Here is a 27,181-nt window from a genome sequence, read left to right on the forward strand (position 1 = left end):
AGTCATAAGAATGGCCTGCTTTGGGAGGACCGTACCTCTGACTGCACTCATGGGGGGACTCCCAGTTCGGAAACTCCATCCACCGATGCAGATTGGCCACACAGAGCCTTAGAGAATTTTCTGTAACGAAATCGTGAAATGACTCGACCGGAGTCACACAACCTTTAAAACTGGCCAAAATTGCCTGCCAGAAGTCAAAAGGCATTTATTAAGAACTTGCTGTGTCCTAAGCCCTGTGAATATCTAGAAATAGAAAAATTGGATCCCTGCTCTCAGGGAGCCCCTATTGTCATGCTGGAAGATACAGCATGGAGAGAAGTAGGTCCATCCCAGACAGACTGAATTCATGGAGCTAAGTGGCTGAGAACTGAAAATCGGCCTGTGAAACAATCAGGCCCGGGGGCCCCTGAGCAGAAGTGACCGCTTCTGTCCGTCTCTGTTGCAGGTCCTGGAACGCTCCCGAGATGTTGTCGACGAAGTGAGTGTTTCTCTCAGGCTCTGGGATACCTTTGGTGACCACCACAAAGACAGGCGGTTTGCTTATGGCAGGTAAGTCATCTCTAGTCTAATTTTTTTTAAATGTGACTGTTGAGTTTGCAACAATCAATTTGGCAAAGACAGAGTGAAGGAGACATGGAAAACACACGATGTGAAAAAAAAATCTGGGGTATCTTAGTGCACCTGCGAGCTTGAGATGAGTCAGCAGTGTGCCATGATGATCCGGCCTTGCTTTTTTAGTTGTTTTGTTGTTTTTTTGCTTGCAAGCAAAGGAGAGGAATAACATCGGAGAAAAAGGAAGGGAGAGGTCAGCCGTGTGCTCTCTCCTGTCAGAACCTGCAGGATTATATTCTGGTCTGGGCGCTACTTTAGGGGAAGAATATTGAGAGAGTGGAGTGGTCAGGGTAGGGGGACCATCCCACATGAGGAGCGGTTTGTCTATCAATAACAGTGGGGGAGAGAGAAACGATTTCAACTCGGTCTGGGCTGGAACACAGAGCTGTCTTGACTTCTGTATTCTTCACACTCTCTGGGACCTCAAGAAGCTTCCCACCTAGGAAGGAGAAAATAGAACATGCAGCAGACAAGGGCAGTACCCACGTGCTGGGACCTTCTGGAAGAGCAGCTCTCAGGGAAGGCTGCCTGGGGACATGGGGTTTTTTATGTGGCCACAGATGTGGCTTGGAGGATGGAGACCTCACCTTGACTCTTGCCAGTGCCTGGGACATTCACTAACGGTGCAGCCAGAGAAAGGTTCTGGTAACCTCTCTAGGTCTCCTTTTCCTCAGCCATCAAATGAGTGAATTGGACCCAAGTAGGGGTTCTTAATCCAGGATCCACAAACTCATTAAAATATATATATATATATATATATATATATATATATATATACACACACACACACATGCATACACACATATATACATATATATATATATATTTATAATTTACAATATGTTTATATACATATACATTAGATACATACATTTTATGTATATAAATGCATACCTAATGTATGTGTATATATGTATTTGTGTATATACATACACATATAGTTTTGTAATTCTTTCATTTTAGTTTCCTTCACAATCTAAAGCATTTCATATAGAATTCTGAGGCTTCCCTAGACTTTGCCGAAAGGAACCCGTACAGAAAAGACGAAGAAGTCTCCGATTAGATGATCTCTGACCAGCTTCCAGCTGAGAAAATGATCCTTAGCTCCTTAGATAAGCTGTTGGTGCCCCTGGCAAACCACTCGGGATTAGAAGTAGCCGGAGAAACTGGAAGGTGCTGGCACTCAGGAGAACCGGGAACGGCTTCTCACAGAGCAGATTTTAACTGAGATTTGCAGGAAGCCAACCCATCCATCCATAGGCATTTATTAAGAATCTCAGCATGGGGATGCAAAAAAGAGGCAAAAGTCAGGCCTTGCCCTCAAGGAATCCGTAAGCTAATGGGGGAGACAACATGTAAACACCCACATATCTATGTTTATATCTATATATGTATATAGATATATATATATATAATATATATAAATATATCTATTCAAATATATGTACATATATATGATGTATACATTGATGTATGATAGGTGACATCCATTCACACACACATATACACATGTGTATCATACACATGTCAATGTATACATGTATGATGTGTAAATGTGTTCGTCCGTGCATGTGTATGTATGATGTCTATTTTGATATATGGTGCATGGTATGTCTGCTCGTATATGTGCACATGCACATAACATGCACATGTATGTGTGTGTATATATCAAGGTATACATATGTGATGTGCAATGTATTATACATCCATTCATATTACACATGTGTATGTGTATGCACACATATCAATGTATACATATGTAATATGTAGGTATAGATAAATCCATTCATATATATGTACATTTATAATATAGCCATTGAAGTGATACATGATACATCCATGTATACATATACATATATGTCCGTGTGTGTGTGTGATGTGTAAATATATTATCTGTTCATGTGTATGTACATGTATGTAATATATACATGGGCATCTAATGTGTCCATTTGTGTGTGTGCATATACATACATGCACACACATACATGTGAGTCTGTAGACAGGATAAATAAGAGATACTTAACAGAGGAAAGTCCCTGAAAGGAAGAAAGGTGGGGGCCTCCTGGAGGAGGTGGCTTTTAGCAGGTCTCCCGAGAAGCCAGGGAGCCAGGAGTCAGAGCATCCCGGCCTGGGGGAGGGACAACCTCGGGGAGGAGGCTCAGAGACGAGCACGAGCACATCTCATTTGAGGACCAGCGTTCGATGGAGGAGAACATGAAGGGAAGGAAGATGGGAAGCAAGGACTGAGCCAGGTTATAAGGAGCTTGCCACTCCTCTGGGTCCCTCCAGGGTTTGGAAACATCTCCCAGCAGATCCCTGTTGAGTCCCATTGAATGGGAGCCTGGCTGCAGAGCTGCCGAGCACCCCCAGTCCCTCTAAGCGAAGCCAGCCTGGGAGGTCTCTGGATCCTTTCTCCAAATAATGTTTTCAAATTCATAAAATAGAACATGGAGGATTGCATAGGGAACCGGCGATTTTTGCATACAGCTCCCAAAATGTTTAAAAGCAAGTGCAGAGCCCCAGGTGAAGGCCCCTGTTCTTCTCCAGCCTCCTCTTCTTTTATAGATGAAGATCTGAAGGTCAGGGAGTAGACACTAGTCACTCCCACAGATTCTGAGTCACACAGCTAATGAGGGTCACAGGGAAGATTTGAAGTCAGATCCTCTGGTTCCACTATGGGCGAGCCTTCCCAGCACATTCACTCCAAGCTGGTACACATTTAAATAATAACAGGAAATAATATTTCTGTAATAATAACCGATGGCTATTCCCTTGGTTAGCCCATTCACGAAGCACTGAATAAGCACCTACAACATGACAAGGATGGTGCTGCTCCCTGAGTGTGCGAGTATACAAGAGGCGGTCCCTGCCCTCTGGAGGAGAATCTGCAACTCAAATAAGCTTATTACAAATGACTGGGAGACACCCTGTGAAATGTAGCTGAGGGACAGACAAAAGCTAGCAGTAAAATCTATTTGGAATAAAATCTCTTAAAAGTTACTCAAAGGAACTAATAGTTTTTTTTAAAACTTGGCTATATTTTGCTTCTGTATCATCCTCATTTCTCAGTGTATCCCTTCTTCCTCCCAGTATCCAAGAGCCATCCTTTGTAACAAGCAGAAAAATAAAAAAAATAGGAGATAGAAACAGCTCCTCGTGGCGACCCCCCAGATCAACTGTGTGCACACCGTGCCATGTGCTGAATGGCCACTCTCCATGGCCAGAGGATTCTCTCTCTGCAAATAAAGACAAATTAGGCATCGGGAGGCCAAATCTTCAGTTCGATCCAGCAAGCCCCAGTCAGCAGTTGAGGTGGTACCACCCTGGCCTGGAGTCAGATCTCACTTCAGTCTTGCCAGATACTTTCCTAGCTGAGTGACCTTGGGCAAGTCATTAACCACTGTCTGTCTCCTTTCCCTCATCAGTAAACGGGGATAATAACAGCACAGGCTGCCATGGGAGTCGTGAGGATCAAATGAGATGTTTGTAACATGCTTCGCCCAGTGCCTGGTACACGGCAGACTCTAGAGAGATGTTCCCTTACCTTTCCATGTGCTGGGGCTGCACAGACAGAAACAGTCCCTGCCCCTCCAACAGCTCCATTCCGCAGGTAGCAGTTACTGGGGCTCTGTGCGCTCCCCAAGGGCCAGCTCCGCTGGGATCACCTTCTTGCTTTTCTCGGAATTCACTTCTGCCCCTGGCTTCGTGTGCACTTCCATCCCTTGGTTCATGGACCACTCACTAAACCACTCGGTGAAGCCAGAACGGCGGCTGCAGAGGATTTGACCGCCTGGAGAGCCTGTTCTGTGCAGGGACAGATGACAGACTCAGACGATGGGAGGAGGAATGTCCCCTCTCCTCTCCAAAGAGCTCTGAGCCCACCAGGGAGACTCCCAAGAGTTCCCATGAACCTGGGCGCTGCGTTGTGCCATGGGATCCCCGGGGATCCTTGGTGAACTCTGGAGGATCTGATGGGGCACTGGGAAGGCAGCGAGGTGGCAGCCAGACCACCAAACAAGTCAAGATGCCAAACTTTTTCTTAGTCACTTACCAGCTATGTGACCCCGAACATCATCTCTCTCATCCTCAGTTTCTTCATCTGTAAAATGGGCATAATAATAATAGCACCTCCCTCGCCCACCAACTCAAGTGAGCGAGCATTATTGCAAGTGCCAGGCCCTGACTCCTTTCAGTGCTGACTCTGGGATCTTGTAGGTCTCGGCCAGTTCTCAGCGAATGAGCTGGCGATCCTCTGGGTTGGGAGTCTAGAGATGTGGGGAAAAGATGATCTCTCAAGCGGGACTGACTCTGAGCTGGTGTCAAAGCTCCAAAGGCCAAAAAAGGATGTCCAGAGTCATCCTGGCTAGCGCTCTGACTTCGTGATCGCCCCTTCTTAATTGGCAGAATCAAGTAGCACCTTCAAATTCATCTAGAAAATCCCCTGATTTTGAGAGTGAAAATCCAGAACTCAGAGAACTCTAGATCCTCACGTGCCGTCTCCCCCGTTAGAATGAATGCTGCTTGAGAGTCTGGACCCTTGTTTTGTAGGGAGTAATTGGGGGAGGGGGCAAGCCAGGTGGCTCTATGGACAAATCACTGGGCCCGAGTGGACTAAGGAAGACCTGAATTCAAATTCAGCCTCAGACACTTACTGGCTTTGTGACCCTGGGCAACTCACTTAACCCCGTTTGCCTCAGTTTCCTGAGCACTAGAGTATCTCTGCCAAGAAAACCCCAAATGGAGCCATGAAGAGTCAGATGCTGAAACAAGAAGTGTTTTTGTTTTGTTTTGTTTTGGGGGGGGCTCACTTTGTATCTCCAGTACATAATAAGCATTTAATAAATGCTGACAATGCCACATGGTGGGGGAGGAGCAGCGAGGGCACTGGGTTCTTCCACTGTTGACAAACTGCTCCATCATGTGACTGTCCAAAGTCCATTGTCTTTCGTTCCTTCTCTTAGAGATTCCTTCTGCCGTGAGGGATGATTATTTCAAAATCAAGTTTTGCTTTCAGTCACATGCCTCGGGAGGGCTCCCTTGCACTCACAAATCCCTCTTTATTGCGGCCTTTCATGGGATTTTTACCTTAGATTTGTGGGAAGACAGGTTTTCAGGGGGGCCAAAATAAAACAGCAGAGCCTGAATTCCCATGATACTCCTCCAGTCCCTCCATTTCCTTCCCTTCCCTTGTAAAAAACAAACAACAACAAACACTCCAGCAAGTGGTATTGTCCAAGCATCCCTATCTGAATGTGTACACCGTACTTTGCACCCATAGGCCCCTACTTCTCTGCTGAGAAGATCAGCTGTTTCATCATGATTCACTATTTATTTACTATCAGTCAGAATTCAGCCACCTTTTCCTCTTCAACCTCAGTCATATTCTCCTCATGGATTGTGTGTTATCATGTACCATTGTATATCTCTTGATCTAGTGTATAGTACTCTCCTGGTTCCATTGTTTCCCAGTTGTTCTAACTCTTGGGGACCTCATTTGCAGTTTTCCTGACAGAGTGGTTGACCATTTCCTTCTTGAAAAACCTGAGATAAACTGAGGGTCACCTACCCAGCCTTCCCTACCCAAGCTGGACACTCTGTCCCCTGCGGCACCGAGCTGCCCCTAGTTCTGGGCATTCTCTAAGCCCAGTCTAACAAGCTGGCTCATGGGTGTGTTTCTCCTGGAACATAATGCTGCCGAATGTCTCCGAGAGAAGAGAAGTCCCACAAGGAATCATGGGACCACAGACCTAGCACTCGAAGGTCCTTAGAAGCCCACTTATTTTATGGAAAACGCCTGAGGCCGAGAGATGTTAGGTGACTTGTCTAAGATTAGACACAGAGTGTCAGAGGCAGGATATGAACAAGTCTTGAATCTCCAGACTCTTTCCAATATGGCACCATCTTTGTTGTGACTGAAAACCCAGTCTTCCCAAAGATTTAATTTGGATATGATGTTCTAGTTACTTTAGTTAAGAAGCCCAATTTAATCATCACATTTATTCTGAGATTCCTGAAAAACAATATTACTGTCGTCATCATCATCATCATCATCTCCATAGAGCATTATTATGCTCTAGGAAACCTCCTCAATCTCCCCGTCATTTTGACTTTTAATCACACGTCATTTGGAAAGAAGACAGGATCCTCCTTATACTTTCTGTCTCTGCTGGGGTCACAGCCCTGTTTGGGGCCACAGAAATCTGCCGTTTATGGGAACTGACAATCCATGTGTTGTCCCCAGACCCTTCCTGGAGGCTGTTGAATAAGTGCACCTGGGTTCTTGTTAATCATTCATCATGTTCTTGTAGTGATGGTGAGAGTATCCGGATTCAGAGCAGAGTGCAGAGAGCTCTGACTCCGGCCCCGTCTATGCATCCCTAAGATGAGGGCTAGGAAGTTGTTCCTTGGAATACTCAGTGGGAATCCCAGCATGACGCTCTCCTGAATGTGTTCTTCCCGAGTCAGGGAGATGTCAGGAGTGGATCTCCTGCCTCATCTCCTGTCATTTCCCCCAGAATTATGTCATGACACCCTCCGTGGATAATGCCAGCTGGCAAGGCTCCTCCACTTTCTTTCCCAGCAAATCTGATTTTTAAAATAAAGTCCAAATAAAAAATACTCAAAACTTTTCGCTGAACGGAGGCACCTACTTGCCCTTCTGCTACTTAGGAATACCCTCAATGGTGTCTCATTTGGCCTGTATAAAAAGGAACCTGGGAACCAGCCAAGGGAGAGGGGCATTTAACAGTTAGGCACTAACCTCATTCAGTCATGCTAGAGCCTCTGCCAAAGTGGAGTGGAGAGAGCCTGGATTTGGATGAACTGGGTTCAAATGCCGCCTCTGCTTACTACAGATCAAAAAATCAGACTTAGAATGATATTCCCTAAGCCATTGAATCTGATCCTTTCATTTTACAAATGAGCAAACAAAGGTAGTCCACGATAAAAGTGAGAAGGCTTGTCAGGGTGACTGAGCCACAGAAGCCATATCTGATCTCATTCCCTGTGATGCCAAATCCGGGTTTCTTTCTTTACTTGTGTTCCTTGCCTTTCAGAGATGTGTAGCAGCAGAGCTATAACATAGGCGCTATCCATGCTTCTATCTGGGTCATTGATTCAAATGTTCAACAGAATCAACCTAACACAGATCCCTTCCCTACACACACACCTGCTTGAGGAGAGGTGGGAATTTTTTCATTTTTATCCACTCAGTTCTTAACACAACGTCCCAAATATAGCAGTCACTTAATTAAATTGAATTAAGATTAATTAAATTGATTTAACACTTCTCTGACTGGCAAGATCCCACTGCTTTCTTCTCCCAGTAAATCTGATTTTTAAAACAAGGTACAAGTAAGCTTGTAGGTGCCTTCTTATTCTTCATTTACCACACAGAGTCGCAGGTATTTAGGTAATGAAATGGGGCAGTCCTGGGATTCTCCTTCTAAGCCCATGTTGGACTTTCAAGGACTCCACTTTGGTTGTGATCCTTCAACTGGCCCTCAGTTCATACACTTGTATTTTTGCCTAAGTCATAGCTCTCTCCCATTTTTCCACAAGAATAGCATTAGAGGCTTCTCACATTTTCAAGAGTCAAGGAACCCATATATAGCATTTATAACAATCAAGAAAAAGCAAGAGCAGGCTGACCCCGCCTGCTTGTGATGATGTCACGCTGCCTCTTTGTGATTGCTGCTTCCTTTTCTAAAGATCCACTACCCATCCCTTTAGTAAAACGTCCTGAACGTTGGCTGGATTCACTCATTGGCCTAAAGTTGGCAGACTTGTTCCCTTCCCTTTGGGGAAATCGCATCATTCGCCTCCTCCCATTGTAGTACGGCTTCCATTCTCTGCAATCTTCCAGTGGTCACCAAGGATAGTTCCACACCCACTTCCACCAGTGAGAAGTGGGGTGTGACGGGCCTGGAACTGGAATTCACCAGGAGAACCGAGGCATTCTCCCGCTTGCTCTCTCCATTTATCCTGGCTATCAACTCACTCGTGGTTATTTTTGTTGTTGCTGTCTGGAGATCATTGTTTTTGGCAGAGAAAGCCAATGAGAGGCAGCTCCCACTCCCACAGATGGGAATCGTACCCTCTCTCGTGGCTATTTCCCCTTATATAAAGCAAGGAAACTTTTGAGTTTTAAATCCAATGGCAAATGAGATATAACGACAAGAGCATTTGTTAAAGTGCTTAGTCCACCCTAATGTGCTCTCTGAATGCTAGCTATTAGGACTATGTCAGTGTCTTCTTGAATTCCCCATTTCAGTTTTATTCAGCCTTCATTCAGTGCCTACTGTGTGCAAGGCCCTATGTTTAATGAATTGGGAAGAGCCTTGGGCATTAACATTACAAGGTAACTAACATTTCTGGAGAAATTTGTGGTATACAAAGGGTTTTCCACATAACAACACTTGAAGTTGGTGGTACAAATATCTCCATTTTACAGAGGTGTAAACTGAGACTCATAGAGCTTAAGTGGTTTGCCCATGTAAGTATTAGAGATTTAAAGCTGAAAAGAGGCCGTAGAATTACCCTGTCAGTTTTATGGAAGAAGACTTAACTAAGTTCACACAGTTAAGAAGTGGGGCTATTATGGGTCCTGACTTTAGCATTTTGATGACTGAATCATGATTGTTGCCTCCTGAAAACTGATGAGAGAGGCCCTCCTCTACCAGCACCCCTCCGAAGTCTTCTCTTTTCCCAATGAGTTAATCTTCCTGCTTTTAACCCTTTCTCCTACTACTTCCTTTCTATCTTTTCAGTGGTTTTCTTATTCTGCTGTGGATCTCTGCAGTTTCATTAAAAGTCCAGATCTAGAAATGGGTTCCACATCGATGGGACAGATAGATGAACCAATGGATGGGTAGATGTACAGACTGGTATGTAGGGAGATAGATGGGTGGCTAAATGAATGTGGAGTGGTATATTGTTGTTTGTTTGTCCCTCTTTCTCGAAAAGGGTGACCATGACATCAGGGAGATGCTACCATGACATGCAAGTGAATTGGAGTTAGATGAGGGAAGAGTTATGCAAGGTCACCTGCCTCACTTCCCCCTCCAGAGCCTTCTGGATCCAGTGGCCAGATGTAGAGTAGGACAACTGGAGATGACCTAGGATGTACCCACATTGATGAATTAATTGATTGGTTGGTTGGTTGGTTTATTTATTTAAAGTGGTATATACAGGTAGGTGAATAGGTAGATAAATGGGTAGATATATAGGTAGCAGTTAGATAAGTAGATAAATGGATAGAGATATAAGGAGCAGTTGGATTAATAGATGGATAGAAATATAGGTAGCAGTTGGATTAACAGATAAATGGATAGACATATAAGAAGCAGTCGGATGGATAAATAGATAAATAGACTTGTGAGTACCAGTTAGATTAATAAATAAATAGATTGACATAGATAGCAGTTGGATTAATAGATGGATAGACATATAGGTAGCAGGTGGATTAATAAATAGTTATATGGATAGACATACAGGTAACAGTTGGATGGATAAATGGATAAATAGACATATAGGTAGCAGTTGGATTAATAAATAGATTAACGGATAGACATAAAGGTTGCAGTTGGGTGGATAAATGGATAGAAGGGATGGAGAGGCAGAGGGAGAGACACAGAGAGAATATATTTAGCACTTACTGTGTGACAGGTGCTGACAAATGTCATTGTTACCTTTTTGGGACTTAGAACCAGATAATGCTCCTTTGTAGCAATGAACGGTGGAGAAAGCCCCTCCAGAAAACAAGATAAGATGTTCCCGTTAGAAAGTTTCCCAGCTGATGGAGAGAGGGAGGGAGAGAGCTGTCAGCACCCAGGAAGGAGCACCGAATCATGTGGTCCTCTTGAACTGGCCCAGACAGAGAGTCGAGAAGACCCCCATTTGTCCCCTCCCCCTTGGCAAATATTGTTACAGGACCGTGAGTTTAGAGCTGAAAGGGCTCTTAGAAGCCCCCTTGCCCAGCGCTTCATTTAATAGATGAGAAAGCTAGGTGACCCACCCAAGATCATCCTGCTCACAAATGACTGAGGTGCAATTACAGCCAAGTCCGTTGAGTCCAATGTAGTGCTCTTCCCGCCACTTTTCTCTCCAGCCAGGAGCTGAGCTGGGATTTGGAGCCAGATCCTGTCCCTCCGAACATGGTGTTCTCTCCACTAAAGGCCCCTCTGCCCAGTCGGCCAGGCCCCCCTTTAGCCCTTCTCCCACTGCCACTGCCTTGTTCCCTTAAATCCCAGCCCGCCTCCACAATACCGGGCTCCATCCCGTCACTGCCCAAGGGGCCTCAGCCACGTTTTGGGGGTGACGCCTCACTTGCTGGGGAGGAAAAGTCCTGTGCGGGTTTCTGGTAACGGCAGAAGTGGGAGGCAGCCAGCCAGCCAGACATCATTTACCTGTGACAGGTGAATCACCCTGAGTGCCTTCCCACTGTGCATAAGGGTAGTTAGTAGCTAAACTTCCTGCAGGAAAAATCTGCTCGGTCATCAGGGCCTGTTTCTGAAGTCAGACACGGGATACTTTGATTCTCCCCCTCATGATAACCAGAAGAGCCTGCTCCCCTCCTCTCCCCCCAATCTCCTCCCCTCCCCCCAACTCTCCTTCCCCCTCCCCGCTCCCCATGGGTTCTTTTCAGGCAAGGTGGGTTAAGTTTCCTCCGCAGAGGGCACAGGTAATTGTAGACAGAAGTCATTCTGCCCTTCTATTGTGCGGGCTCAATGAAAGGCCTTTGCAAATCCGGGCCTCTGCTGCCCTGGGAGGGAAGGCCCGTCCCTACCTTTTCCTGGAGCTTAGAAATCGAGAAGGGAGCAAACCTGGGTGACTCTGTGCCCACCTCTGCTCTTTCCCTGAGGTGGAGAGAGAGGTGCCAGGATGTGTCAGTTTGGGGAATGGGTCCCAATAAGGGTCCACACGATGTAACAGCCAGGAATGTTGACCAGAAAGGCCCGAAAAAAAAACTGCTAGAACAGAAGCAGCATTTATTAAGCGCCTACTATATGCCTGGCACTCTGCTAAGTACTTTACAGATATTATATATCGAGGCTCACAACTCTAGGAGGCAGGTGCTGGTATTTTTCTATTTTATAGGTGAGGAAACAGGCCGAGTTTAAGGGACTTGCCCAGGGTCACTTTCCTAGGAAGTGTCTGAGGCTGGATTTGGACCCGATCTTCCTGAACCCAGGCCCAGCTCTAGCTGCTGTGTCACCTGGCCCAAGGACCTGGGGTGGAGGTGGGGGCTGGGCTGGAAAAGAAGCCTCAGGTCTGGGAGCAGGTAGAAGGAAAGAGACAGGTGACAATGGCTTCAGATGCTGGAAGCTGTTGTGTGGAGACAGAATAAAGCCTCTTCCGATGGAGCCCATCTGGTACCGAGCCTGGCCCGGGCCCTCCTGCATCCCTGGGATGCTGCCCCCTCCCGGCCCCCTCCCAGAATTCCAAGTGCTGTCCAAGGCTCAGCTCAGGGCCCACTTCTCCCCAGCTCATTTCCCAATCCCATTTAGTTGTTATGACATTCCCCCCTTCCAAAAAAATACTTAGCATTGACTTCTCTGTGTTAATGTTGCAACCCTTAGGAGGAAGGAGGAAGGGAGGGAGGAAGAGACAGAGACAGAGAAGAGACAGAAAGCGATAAAGAGGGACAGTGACAGGGAGAGAGAAGAGGAGGGAGAGGGGAGGGAGGGAAGGAAGGAAGCAGGGAGAGAGAGGAGGGAGGGAAGAGAGAGAAAGAAAGGGAGGAAAGGGAGAGGGAAGAGAAAGAGAGGGAAAAAGAGAAAAAGAGAGGAAGTAAGTAGTGAGGGAGGGCATTTAGTAATTCATTATGTGGCAGTTTCTATGTCAAGCCCTGGGAATATAACTGCAAGCCAAAATATAGGTGTATATGTATAACATACATATATATATGTATACATATATATATATATATATATATGTATACATATATACATATACACATACGTACCCACATACACCTGTGTGTGTAATCCCCGGCCTCAGGGGGCTCACCTTCTGCTGAGGGGGACACACAGAGCTGTGGTCAGGAGTAGGAGGGGGGAGGTAAGCCATAAAGGGGCTGGGGCTGGGAGTGGGGGAAGAAGCCCACCTAGTTCTGAAGTAGAGCCAGCACAGGTGTGGGTACAGACGGCCTGTCACCTCCTGAAACAATGGGCTAGGACGGGAAGTCAGCTGTTCAAGGGAGAGGGCTACTAGTGCCCAGGTGGGAACCGGACCGGGGTAGCTGTCAGAGAAGGACCAGAATCCCCTGGGGCGCTGTGAGCTTTTAGCTTCTTCACCCAAGCTCACAGGGCACTTGCATGAGTCACAGGCTTAGTCTTCTCTCCCCCGTTGAGGTGTCTCCTTAACCCGTCGGCGGGCATTTGGGAGGGCACTGCCCTGCTGAGGGCACAGAAAGCATTCCCTGTTCTTGGGGAGCTTCCATTTTTCTGGGGTGGGAGATTTGTAGTAAGTGTATACCAAATAAAGACCAGTAAATATGAGGTAATTAGGAAGGGGAGAAAGAGGAGCAAAGGGAAGTGTGGACCCCTGTGGGGGGGCCTTGTCTGACCCGAGCTTTGAGGGAGTCTCTGAGAGGAGGGGATGGGGGGCAGCCTCTGCATGGGGGTGAGCCAAACAAGTCTGGGGCCTCAGACACTGGGGGGGAAGTGGGCAAGCTGGTCAGCGCCTCTCTGAACGTGGCGCTCCATGGGCCACTGAGCTTCTAAACGGAAGGCCCTTCCAGAAGAGATTTAGGTGGGATTCCTCGAGGCCCAAGGCATGTGTTCATGGAGCCTTGATCGGGTTGGGAGAGAACGGGAGGGTGTCTGGAGACATTGCTGCCCCAAGGGGCATCATGGAGAATGAGCAGGAGGCAGCAGATGGAATGGCCAGGGTACAAACAGGCAGTCTCAGGCTCTGAATTCAAACCCTGACGCTTGTATCAAGACCTTGTGGGATCCTAAAGAAGTCACATTACGGGGAAGAAAGCTCTCTGGGCCTCGACTTACTTGTCTGTAAAATGAGTTCATCGGGCAAGTCTCTCTAGCTCCAAGAGCCTTCTAACAGCCCCCGCTGCCTCAGGCTTCCCCAAGGCTCAGGGAGGCAACAGCCGGACCCATGGCTCCTTTTTGGATTTCTCTGTAGAACCTGATAACTTTCTAAAGAAATCCTGAGATTGGTGCTTGGGGAAAGCAGCCCCAGAAAACTCCCTCCTCTTAAGCCTCTCATATTCTCATCAAACAATGAATAACTCCCTCCTCTGTTTATTTAGCTTAGAGGCTCAAGGAAATGAGACCTCCCACTGGGAGTGCTCCCTCTGCCCGAAGCCTTCTGGGACATGCTAGAGCACTACTCTGACCACGTTCCAGGAAATAGCCCCCCCCAGGGCTGCGATGGGGCCGTGGGGGATCCAAGGGGGCTCGGCAGAAACATCCCGGCGGGGGCTCCATCTTTGCCTAGCGTTCTCAGGGGCTACTTACTCCGAGTATACGGGCTCCAGAGCGGGCATCGGTGCCGGTCAGCTGGAGGATGGAATGGAATAGAGAGAGGCGAGCAGATCCCCGGGCAGCTGTGCCAGTGGTCTGGGGGCCAGGGGGCCTGCCCCAGGGTAAGGCAGTGTCAAGACAGAGAAGGGGCCTGAGTCCCCAGGAGCCCCCTGAAGCTAAAGCAGAAAGACTAGGCCCCTGTTCTCCTGCCTGCCTCGGGCCCCTTCCCAACCTCTCTAAAGCTGAGGGACAGGGGACAGCGGGGTGTCAGGTGAGAGGCAGGTCCTGCCTCAGTCGCCTTCTTTCACAGAGCCCAAGTCCCCATGATCCACAAATTCTTGGACTGGGCCCCTCACCAGACGTGCACGTGAGTTCAGGGAAGCAGCAGTGGGAGCAGGCGGCAGTCCTGGGGTCAGTGACATGGCCGCCAAGATGGCAGAGATGGGGTTCTGGGCTCCCCTTACCCAGCCTTTGTCCTTTCAAGTATCTCACCATGGAGTTCTTGTGATTTTGTGCATGTCCTGCGGTGCTTTGGCAAACCTAAGGACCCTTCTCAGAAAAATAGCAATGTATAGGATAAAATGAGCATTACAAATTATGTTGAGCTACAGTTGTCAAAATATTATTCAAAATCAGTTTGGCAAACTGCAGGTTAAAAGGCCCTGTGAGTCCCGACTTCCCATTCTGTACATGAGGGAGCTGGGGGTTCTGGGAAATGGATTGCGTTCTCTCAGGTTCTGCAGGGACAGGGGAACAAGTTCCTTATTATTTTTGTTATTATTGGTTGATTGATTTCTAGCCACCTTTTCTAGTATTATTTCATATCATTTCCCTTCCTAGGGTCTCTGTTTCTAAAAGCGAGACTATACAAGGATTAAATTATTTAGGAATAATTAGCACTATTTGATTAATTAGCAATCTGATTATGGCTAGCATCTATGCTGTACTTTTAGGTTTACAAAATATTTTACACAACAAACCTTGGAAGCAGCTGCGATCATCATCCTCCTCCTCATTATCATTATTAGCCCTCTTTACAGATGGGGAAACTGAGCATCACTGAAGTGAAGCCGGGACATGTTGGAGACCATATTTTTAATTCTGGTCTTACTGATCCCACACCCGCTGCAGCCAGAGGTCCATTTTCTGCTGCCATAAATTAGCTTGGAAGAGAGTTAGGGGATGCCTCTCTTCTCCCCTGGGGCATGGGGTCCAGCCTAAAGATTAAGGGGCTTCCTCCCTGCTCCCCCTTTTGAGGTAGGTCCCCCAAACCAAGTGCCATCTTAAGCTGACACAGAATCTCTCAGAGATGCCTTATAAAGTCATAGAGTTAAAGCTGAAAAAACGGGGAGGGGGGGCACTATCTTGGCCAATTCCATTTTACAGATGAGGAAACCGAGGCAACGAGCAAAAGTTAAGGTCTTGTCCAAAATCACACATGTAACAGGTGATAGAAGCAGAATTCAAGCCCCTCCCCTCCAGCTCCAAATCCAGACCTCTTTCTACTGTTCTGCATAAGAAAGGGAAAAGACTGGGTGCTACAATGAAAGAAGTCCCTTATATGCTGGAGTCAGGAAGATCTGAATTCAAATCCAGTCTCAGACACTCACTAGCTTGTATGTTAACTCCCATTGGACCCAAAAAAGAACTTGACCTCCTGAGTCCCTATTAGACCTCCAGCCCTTGTCCAGCACATCATAGCATTAGTAATTACAGTAGGGAGGGGCAATGGTGTGGGGGAGGAGAAACCAGCAGTCAGTTCCCTTTCAGGTTCACAGCCTGACTTGCTGTCCTGGAGGCTGCTGACCTGGAGACGGTTCAATTTAATAAGTATTTAATAATAATAATAATAGTCACCCGCTTTGTGCCTGACCTTGGGGACAGTCACTGGGGAGACCAAGACCGAGGAAAGGCAACAGGCCCCGTCCTTATATTCCCCTGAGGGGTCCAACAGTGAACCCCAAAATAGGAGCGAGAAAGCACCAGTAACTGAGGGAGGTAAAGAAAGGAGAGCGTGGCTGGCCCCTCATTTGGCCTCTGAAGGACGCCCAGAGGTGTAGGGGAAGCTGGAGGATATTTCAGATGGAAGGGACTCAAGGACAAAGACCCAGAGGAAGGAGGTGGCTTTTGTGACCTGGGACCAAGTAATCGGAATTGAGATAGCATGGAGAGACATGATTGAGCAAGAGGGGAAAAGTTGCTCTGGAGTCAGATTGTGGAGGACTTGAAATGCTCTTAAATCACTAGTTTGTAGTTATAAACACTAACAGTGACCATTTCTGTAATGCTTGAAGGTTTGCAAAGTGATTTCTAAACGTCTCATTTTGTGCTCAAAGAAATACTGGGAAGGTGGGGGCTGCTCCTATGGCCTTTTTACAGATAAGGAAACTGAGGCAGCTAGTGGTGAAGTGATTGGCTTGCTATCAGTGTCTGAGACCAAATTTGAATTCTGCTCTTATTAATTCCAGGAGCAGTGCTGTATCCACTGTCCCACCAGGCTGCTCTGAAAGCTAGAATCTTTATAAATATTCCAAAATCCTCAAGATACTGACCATTTGACATTATCAAGAAAACAAGGGGCTGGGAGAGGGAGGTAGGGACGCGGAGAGCTGGGGGTGGGGAGGAGACGTTAGCCAGAATTCAGTAGTAAAGATGATCAAGGAGCTTCCTTGAAATGGAATGGAATACTACTTTATCTTAATTATTTCTGTTATATGCTTTCCCTCTCCCTCTCTCTTTTGCTGAGGCAATTGGGGTTAAGTGACTTGCCCAGGGTCACACAGCTAGGAAGTGTTAAGTGTCTGAGGCTATATTTGAACTCAGGTCCTCCTGACTTCAGGGCAGGTGCTCTATCCACTGCACCACCCAGCTGCCCTATTTCATGCTCTCTTAATATTAAAGTTGATGATTTAAGGATTCAGCTCGTGTCTGTGTCTGGCTGCAGCAGCCAATCAACAATTTCATTTTACAGGGCTCTCTGGCTTCCATCAAATGCAGCACATCCACTCTAAGGGACCAAGTCCTAGAGCCTCAGCTCATGGGAATAACCTGCCCCCAGCCACAACTAGAATCCCAGAACAACACTGGGTTGATAACTTTTCTAGGATTGAACAGTCCCAAGATGCTAAGGCAGGACCCGGAAGAATGTAATGAGTTCTTGGACAGAGGCAGGATTTGAATCCAGCCCTTCTTGACCTGCTACAGCCCCCCGTTTCTCAGTTGAAATGCACATTTTTAGAACAGCCATTTTTTCCTCACTTGAATCTCCCAAAGCCCCATTTACAGATAAATTGACTGAGACTTCCAGATGTTGCGACTCACTAGTAGGCACATGGCTCGTAGGTGTGGGAGGGAGAATTCAAAACGATGTCGGTCGTGATGCCATCCCCAACACCAGCCTGCCCGACTCGGAGTTTTAATCCCACCGTGGCTTAGAGTTACTCTTTATAAATATCTGCCCCATTCTCCTGGATACTGCCCTGGCATCTAGGGCCCTTTCAGTCCCAGGAAAATAATTAACCCAGTATCATTCTGGTGGCGTGGAGGCATCCAGTCGAGCGGGTTAATCCACCCTTGAAGATGGTTTCCAAAACATGTTGACCATCCGTCCCTTCTCATGTGGAACTGCCGTGGGCAAAATCTGGAGAAACGCCGCCCAGTTCCTGTGGGTTTCATTTTCAGTTGTTAGTGGTATTCTTAAGAAACCACATGACGTGATAGTTAGAGGTCCAGACATGAGCAGGGAAGATCAGGGTCCAAGGCCTGCCTCGGACACATCCGCTTTCTGAAAACGGTTCTTGATTAACCATCTCAGCACCAAGGACAACTCTTTAAGACTGGTTGGAGAGTTGAGTTAGCAAGTCTACTTCAGTGAAGGGCCTTTCCACGCCAGTGAAATCACCGGGCTCAAAAAAAGCCTAAAAGACATAGTTATTCTTAACTGGTTTACTTTAGTCCTCAACTGAAAAGGCTCTGGGATTTATGAGTTCAGGTTTTTCTGCCTCAGCTTCATCATTCTTGAGTCTTTCTTTGTAATATATGATACTGGTTAGGTTTATTTTGTGCCCGTCTATTGAGCCATATTGAGCAAATCACTTAACTATCTTCAAGAGTTGAGGGCAAGGTGGTGGGGGGCTGGCCAAAATCTCTGATGAAGTTGAGTCTTGCCCTTTCTTTTGGAAGTCAGCTGAGAGACAAGTGCACACGGTCACAGCCGAGCACCTCAGTCTTGTTGAATTGTTTTCAATATAAATTTGTTGTCGATCCTTAATACCATCATATCCCACCACCCCCCAAGAAGATGCTGTTTTCGACTTTAAATGAAACATCATTACATAAAGTGCTTTGGTATCAAGACGGGAAGGAAATGAGAAGGAAAAAAAATTATTTTCATCTTATGATGATTCTTCATTTATTTTCCTGATTTCTGTTTCTATAGAAGTCATGTTCATATTATGGCTAGAAAGTGCTGTATAAGGAACAGACTTCTGCCTAGAAGGAGGGGGGGGAATTAGGAGCAGTGAATAGCACTTGCGTAAGCCAATTTAGGTTGGACCTCCTGTCAATTAGAGCTATTCAGGAGCTTTGGGCAGGCTTGGGAAGCAGGAGGTGCTTTGGGGAGGTGCCAGGCCTTCGGGGTGCCCAGCAATACTGGATGCCTATGCATCAGGTGAAGTGGCAAGGAGATTCTTTTGCAAATTTGGGTTGTGCTGGAGGATGACGGAGGTCCTTTGAAATGACAAGGTTCTCTGATTCTTTGACTTACAATTGGATGTTTGAAGAGATTGCCCATATTTGTGTTCAAAGGGCGTGTAGTTTGCTCTTCTTATTATAGAACAACAGGCCAAGGAGAACGAAAGAAAAATACCTGGAGGAGCCTAGTTATTACCTCCCTTCACTTTAGTCCATTAATGAGTCCTGGCCGATTTGGGGGAGATTTTCCCATCAGCCCTTTCTCGTCAGGCTAATATTTGCGTGATGTGTACTATTACATTACTTAGTACAGCCACTGAAGAATTGTTTGATTGTTTTTTCAACTGGAAAAAATCTCCAGAGCAGAGGTTCTTAAACTTCTTTGTGTCACAAACTCTCCAACAGCCTGAAACCTATGGATTCCATCTCAGAATGATGAACACATTTATACTGAAAGAGTTATCAAAATACATGTGTTTATATTTATTTTTAAAGTTCACAGATGCTCCAGGTTAAGAATCCCTGATAAAGAGTGATCTATCCCAGGCCAGTGTTAACACACATTTAGTGTGAAATTGGGGAATGGCCCCACTTTCATTTTTCAGAGTGACCCCATCTCATGGTAGGGGAGGGAGGGTGATGATTTAATCTGCATTTTAAAATGTTGTTTCCTACTAAACCTGTAGTTAGGGACCTGGGAAAAAAGAGAAAGTTCTGCATGCTAATCGCTCCCCAATCTGGATATATTTCAGGGTGTTTTGACAGTTCCCCCCACTTAACATCTGTACTTAAGAAGCCTCTCTGCTCTTGGTAAAGTATGGACATGATTTCCTCTGCCCACATCGAGGGCTCTGCATGGTCTCATCCTACCTTACTCGGATCCCCCGGTTCTCCCTGACAGGCTGTCCCCAGCAGGGCTTTTCATTCATCATGAGTGTGGACTGACCCAGCCATCCATCTGCAGGTCACCTGTTATGCTGACCCTCACTGACCAGATCCTTCCCATCTCATCTGACACTGGCTGCTCCCTACTAAAAAAGACCCAGTAACACCCCCAAACCAAGCTCCTGTGTAACGTGTCCCCGTCCCGTGCCTTGCTCCATGCTGTTCTGCGCTATGTGGATTTGTCCATTTGGTCTCGCACTATCCGATAGGGTGCATGGAAGGGGAACGCAGCTAGGAAGGGCTTTGGACATTGTTGTACAGAATGTGCCAGGGACAGCTTTGGGACTGGGAGGAATGGATCTGAAAGCTCAAGAGCAGCATTAATAATTGGGCTTTCTTGGAGTGGGACCAATGATAAGAGGTATCGATTCATTATTCTTAGGTAGGGAAACCATGAGATTATAGTTCACTGAAGTGCAAAGGAAGGTGGGACATTATTGTGCAGAAAGGATGAGGGAACAACGATGAGTCAATTAGCAAAGGACATATTTCTGAGCTGTCTAGCCATGTCTAGACCCCATCAGCTCTTGGCGTGGCCATCTGGCCCCATAATTAAACACTGGATGGAGTAACCATTGTTTAGAGAGTTGAAAATGGGATGTTCTGGCCTTTAATCAAAGCCCCTGAGGTCGATCTGAAAGAGGATGTAGGGTTTGCCCTTCTGGGTTAAATCAACCTTTGTTGACCTTCCAGTTGGACCATCCCATTTCCCATAATCTCTCTTGCAACTCTTTAGCCCTTCTGGTGTTTGCGTGCAGTTGATTGTTCACCTGTGTTGGTCATAAGCCATAGAATTGGAACTGAAAGGGATTGTAAAGCTCATCTAGCCCAGCACCTTCATTTTTCAGATGAGGAAATTGAGATCTCTTCTCCGTTACACTAAAGAGAGAGGGATGGGCTGAGCAGGATGAGGAGCAGCCTTGAAGCAAAGGGAAAAAAAACTGAGGCTCATTAATCCCTAGCACCTCATTTGGCTCCTGACAGGTGATTTTCTAATTCATTTTTCCAAAGATTTCTTCAAAGGCCAGATCTGATGTCTTAGAAAGGAGATACAGCTCTTCATTTGGATCCTTCTATGAACTCTTCCCTACTCTGTTTGCTAAATTTGGCTGGAGACATTCTAAAGATAATTTTTATGGGTTTGTGGCATTTGCTGCTCTGAGTCCGACTCGGGCCAAGAAATATGGATGACATAAAGTTTTGGGCACTTTTCCCCCAACCTCCAACAGCTCTCCTTACAGACGTTATGTCCTCCACGTTCCTTTGCCAGTCTTTCCTATCTCTCTCTCTCTCTCTCTCTCTCTCTCTCTCTCTATATATATATATATATATATATATATATATATATATACACTCTGACCTCATTGTTCATTGTGGAGAGTAAGTAAAATAAAGGAATACTGGGGGTTTGAAGGGCTTTTTTTTAGTTTCACCCCTAAAGAAAAGTTAAAGTCCTTTAACAATTACATCTTGTTTCTACCCCCCCCCCACCGACTCAACAATAAGAGAAATTTCCCTTTTCGTTTTCTTTTCCCCCTTTATTCTTTTATTGTAATTGCTTCATACTTAACTCATCAAAACTATTTTGAGATTTCTTGGAGGGGAATGTGTCCCTGTTAAATCTCAGATGGGAACATCTCCCACCACTCCCAGAACCTGAAAATGATAGTTTACATAGAGAAAAAGGATGAGCATTTGTTGAAGTTGTGATTTATTGGAAGTGTGTTCTATTGGTCAGGCACAAAGTATTTATTAAACATTTTCTGTGTGCCTGGTGCTGGGATAATAAAGGGTGAAAACCAAACCAAGCCCTGACCTCAAGGAGCTCCCAGTCTACTGGATGAAACAATATGGAAACAACTATGGACAGCCCAGATGTAGTCAAGATAAATCCAAGTTAATCAACGGGTGGAAGCTTCTGGTACTAAGAGGGCTGCACAGGCCTTCTGAGACTTAAAGGAAGCCAGTGAGAAGAGACCAAGGGAAGGAGGGATTGGATTTGGGGCATGGAGGACGCCCAGTGAAAATGACCAGAGCCGAGGGCCATGATGTCTTGTTCAGGTTTAGGCAGGACCAGGGAGCTCTGAGCTTGTCTTAGAGTTTGTCTGTGTTCATTTGTATCTCTCAGTGCAATAGCAGCTCCTTGTGACGATTACTTCAATTTGTCTTTTGTGCCCATAATTCCTGACACACTGTAGGTGTTTAATTAATGTTTATTGGATCATATAGCGCAAAAGTGCATTTTGGAAAGCATTCCATTAAGCTGGACTGCAGACATTTACTAGCTGTGTAAATCATTTACCCTCAGCAAATCATTTAACCCTCTGCCTCAGTTTCCCCATCTGTAAATTGAACTGCAGAAGGAAATGGCAAACCCCTCCAATATCTTTGCCAAGAAAACCCTAAATAAGACCACAAAGAGTTAGATATGACTAAACAATAAGAAAGTGCATTTTTCTGTCTTAGAATTTTGCTTCCCCTTTCCTCCCTCCTTTTTTTTTTATTCTCCATTGGTACACAGATGTGACAGTTGAGAAGCCCTTGAAAACTTATAGAAGCTTCCTCTTCCCCTTTTTCTCATGCTACCTTCCCCATTCACACCATGCCCTGCCATGTCTGCCACTGTTTTTTAAATAAACTGGATTTTAAAACTTTATTTATTAAATTTATATTAGACTTTTTATTAAAAATATACATTTATCTTTTATTTTGTATATTTATAAAATATTCACATAAAATATTAGATTTATTGATTTTTATTAAAACAAATGTTTAAATATTTTATATAAGAATTGATTAAAATAACTTGCTAATTAATCATTGCTATTTTGACTGTCTCCCTTTCGATTTTATAAAATGCTTCCCTCACATTATCTCACACTTCATCTTCACAATGACCCTGAGAGGTTGGGTCTATTATAATTGTCACAGACCCCGAAAGTTTGAGCAACTGTTCTGTGGATCACCCAAGTAACGAAGATGAGGGATGGTTAGGGTTTCACCTTTGAGCCCCACTCCCTGTGTGGCTGCCCATGCTGCAGGAAGAAGAGAGACTAATGGCAAATGGCCTTTTCTCATTCCTAGGCCCAGCCTTTCTAAAGACAACCTGGTGTCAGACACTGAGCAATCTCTGCACGGAATGTGTGTTTTGAGTAAAAGTTATTGAATATCACCCGTTCCTTGGAGTTCTGCCTAAAGATATTCTTAGCTGCAGGTCCTGTGCTTTCTTGGACTAGAGAGAGAAAAACTGGCTTGGAATCCAGACTGGTGTTCCCAGAATAGCTCCTTGCTTGTATAGATCGGCATTTATGCCAACAGAATGAGGGTGGGGATTTAGAGAGAGATGGGAAGACGGGGTGATTTTGCCAGAGCACCAGCTCTCCGTTGGCCTGTTCCTGCATCGATATCCTTGTATTCTTATTCAAGTGCCAAAAGAGCAGGATTTAGAATAATGATTATATTACCTTTCAAAAATAAAAAAGGCCTTCGTGGCACTTTCCAAATAAGAAATGGAGGCATGTGGGCCAAGACAAGGCTTGGTGATCCTTCTGGGGGATGATAAGTGGGTCCATCCACTGAGTCTCATCATGTGAAGAAGGGAAAGGATACAGCTTTCAGAAGTCATCAATGGATCTTTGAGTCAATAAGCTATTTTAGTTTTGAGGAAGCTGTGTTATGCAGGACAAATCTTGGGCTGCATTTCCTACGAAGAAAAATTATCCAGAGTGTTTGACATTGAGCCACCTTCCCAGAAACATTTTTTACGCTTAAATATTTGTGTAACAGAAATTGAAAAAAAATCATTCCTGAAGACTTGGCCTAGTGTGCGGACATGGTGCTGGGATTCTAAATAGACTGCAGCCTCCGAGGTCTTGCCTCTCTGTTGGTCATCTGGGGAGGACCGAGCGTGTGTGTTCAGGGACACAAGTGTTCCGAGGGTTGCCTTGGCAACTGGTCCATGCCTGATTTCTAGTCCTCACATGCACCGGCATCATGTTCAATCGCAGCACCGAAGTCTCGGCTCTACTCAGGGAGGTGAATGACGCCATGGAGAATGTTTTCCTTTATGGGTGCCGTTGACGCACCTCCAGCGGGCTCCTGGGAGTGCCAATTAGAGAGAGCCACACGGCGCAGCCGGCCACGTTCCTGATTGTTTCCCTTCAGCCCCAAAGCAGAGACTGTTTCATAAAGCCTCAGACCTTTCACAATATAGTCTCCTTTTATTTGATGATCTGAAGGAAACACAATGGACAGAGGCCCGGCTAGCTGATATAAATAGAACCTGGGGCCAGAGAAAAACCCAGGGACTAATGAGTGATTAGTGGAGAGTGCTTTGGGCCGTGTTCCAGGAAACATTGGTGCTGTTGGGTAGAAAAATTGACTACCAAATGTCTGAATCATGAGGTGCTATTCAATAAATCCAAAGGCCCAAAGAGCAGCTGGAGCTCCCCTTGGGCTTTTTAGCCCCGCTCCTGTCCTTTGCTGATTTCTAGTAACCTTGAAGCTGCTCTAGGTACTATCAAAGACCACCCCATTTCAACCTCACTTCCAAGGACATCCCATCACATACAAGCTAATATTTCCATTCAATTCAGAACTATTTTAATATAAAAGGGATTTTTTCTGGATACTTGGCTATCTAATGATGGCATTTTTCTTTATTAGCAAGTTAGAGAAAGATAACATGTATTTAATATCAACATCCCCACAGCTACTTATTCCCATGTGAATATTTTTAGTATTTTAGTATTGGGGTGTGCAATGCAGTCAGATTTCTTGGCTAATAAAAATCTGCATGAGGCATAAAGAAAACTGGAACAACTGATCAACAATCCTGATATGAAACTTCCTCCCTCCCTGCACGTCTCTCTGTCCAGCTATATAAATGTCCTGCTGTATAGATTTAATAATAAAGCATTTATCAAGGACCTACTCTGCGCCAGACACCATTCTAGGAGCTAAGGATGCAGCAAAGATCAAAACGAAGCAGTTCCTGCCCTCAGGTAGTTTATAGTCTACCAGAAAAACAGGACCTGTCACCAACAAGTAAACACCAAGTAATTTCAAGAGGAAGCGATGGCTTAATAATTGGGTAAAGGTAGTGGGCCATGGGGCATAGGGAGAGGGAGTGTCTAAATGTATTTATCTCCATGGGCTTAGAGAGGATACTTTCTTTGTGTCTGAAAAAAACAATATTTGGATTCCTAGATATGATTCTGTTTATTACATAAGTAATAATCATATAATTGGCAATGATACATCAATTTAAGTTTGGCAAAGTGCTTTATATACTCTTGTCTCATCTAATCCTCATAAAATATTGTGAGCTAGGGCCTGCTCTTATCCCCATTTCATATGGGCAATGGATTGAGAAGTTTCAATAACTTGTCCAGAGACAGTCTCTCCAATGGGATTTGAACTCTGTTCTTCTTGACTCTTCAGTTCAGCAGACTGTTCATTTCAGCATTCTGTCCCTTGGAAACACAGAATCTGTCAGAAAGTAGATACAACAGGGATGAGTTGTTAATTGTGAGTTTAACCCCTTGCTATTTGTGTCCCTCAGGGCTAATTTTTATTGCCATCTAAAGCCTCCCTGTTTTCCCTTCTGCCTCCATGTCCTATAAAGGCTCCCTTTCCTGTGAGTAGCTTGCAAATATGGTCATAGGCAGAATACCTTTGAGCAGTTCTGACTGTATATCAGAAGGCTGTTTTGTAACAATGCTTGCTCTCTGCAAAGATGGTGATTTATTATATAAAAGATGAGAAAGAAAGAAGGAAAAAGGGAGAGAGGGAGGAAGGAGGGAGGGAGGAAGGAAGAGAAAAAGAGAGAGAGACAGACAGAGACAGAGACATGGGGGCGAGGGGAGAGAGAGACAGAGACAATGAGAGCGAGCGCTGGACAGACAGATAGACATGGAGTCAGGGAGGAAGTTTCGTATCAGGATTGTTGACCAGTTGTTACATTTTTTCCTGCCCTATGCTAACTTTTATTAATAAAAATATCTAAGAAACCTGCCTGCATTGCATCCCCAAAAATGAAAACAGGTGACCCTTCTATAGTGATTTACAACTCACAAAGTGTATCACATGCAACATATCAATTTGAGCCTGTAGCAGCCTGGCGAGATAGATTTATTGTCACCAATTTACAGATGAAGAAGCCGAAACACAGAAAGGTTAACTCTCCTGCCCATGGTTACACAGCTGGTGACAGGCAGGATTTGCACTCGAGTCTCTGTGGTCACAAAGACACCATGCTACCTTCTGTCTTGCCCTTCAACCTGTCTCCTGGTTGGCTGTATTTCAGATGGCATTTCCTTTGTCCTGCTCTCGATTAGGAGTCAGTTCTTGCACAACTTTTGTTTAATTTCCTTTTCCTTTACAAAATATCTATCCCTTCCTTCTTTGTGTGTCTGGGGGCAAGGCTGGGGTGAAGGGAGGAGGAGCACTGGGGATCTTTCTGCTCGCTTCCTGACGCCCCAGAGAGCAGGTATCGTCAGTAGCATTCCGGCCGTCTGCTTTATCCGATTGGTTTATTCCATCTCATGTTTATGTTTCAGCCGGTGGGCGCTCCTGGGGGTTTGGGTGCTCTTGCTGGGGTTTCTTCTTGTGGGGCAGAAGGTATGAGAAAACTATTTCTTGTGAGCAGAAATAGTTTAGCATGTTGTGATATTATGGCTAAGTCTGAGTCACTTTGTTGTCTGTCCCATCACTGTGAGCCTGGTCAGGTGTGACCATACTCCAAGTGGCTCCTCCAGAGCAGTGTGCAAGGGGGCCCTTGGGCTGCCGTGTGGTGTGAACATGGAGGCTTCTCATGACTTGTGTTTGCATGATTCCAAGAGGGCTCTCCCTCCCTCCCTATACATTCTCTTTCCTTTTTTAAAAAAATGATGATTTATGTGGCATGGGGTTTGCAGAAAGACATGCAAAAACCCAGTGGAGGGATGGAAATGCTCACTTGAAGCAAATGTCATCGGGATTTATTTTGTGGTTTCCTTGTAGGTCTGATGTCGTGGTTCTCTGCTTTTCGATTGCTAATCCCAACTCCCTAAATCATGTGAAAACCATGTGGTATCAAGAGATCAAGCACTTCTGTCCTCGCACCCCCGTAATCCTCGTCGGCTGCCAGCTAGACCTCCGCTACGCTGATCTCGAAGCCGTCAATCGAGCCCGACGCCCATTGGCCAGGTAAGGCCCGCCGTGCCCCACAGCCACAGCTTTCTGTCCTTTGGAGGAGTCGGCAGATCTGCCCTCTCCTCTCCTTAGGTGGATGCAGGCTTTGGGGCGGGCTTCCAAGAGCAGAAAGGAGAGTGTTCAGCAAATCACCCAAACTCCTGCTATATCCCCTATGACACTGGCTCGGATAACAGCAGCAGCAGCAGCAGCTTCTTCTTCTTCTTTCTTCCTTTCTTCTTTCTTTTTCTTCTTCTTCTTTCTTTCTTCTTTTT

The 27,181-nt window shown here is 45.7% G+C and overlaps 1 protein-coding gene across 4 annotated transcripts in view; it reads left to right on the plus strand.

Moving 5' to 3' along the window:
- RHOBTB1 (Rho related BTB domain containing 1) overlaps positions 1–27,181 on the plus strand; it is an 86,798-nt gene that overhangs the window by 35,539 nt on the left and 24,078 nt on the right. For all 4 annotated transcript variants that reach the window (XM_031956905.1, XM_031956904.1, XM_023505128.2 and 1 more), the window contains 2 exons: positions 446–549; positions 26,736–26,921. In XM_031956905.1, the coding sequence (XP_031812765.1) occupies positions 446–549; positions 26,736–26,921 (290 nt within the window). The remainder of the gene's footprint in view (positions 1–445; positions 550–26,735; positions 26,922–27,181) is intronic.

This window comes from Sarcophilus harrisii, chromosome 2 (genome assembly GCF_902635505.1).
Source record: "Sarcophilus harrisii chromosome 2, mSarHar1.11, whole genome shotgun sequence".
Classification (NCBI taxonomy): Eukaryota; Metazoa; Chordata; class Mammalia; order Dasyuromorphia; family Dasyuridae; genus Sarcophilus; species Sarcophilus harrisii.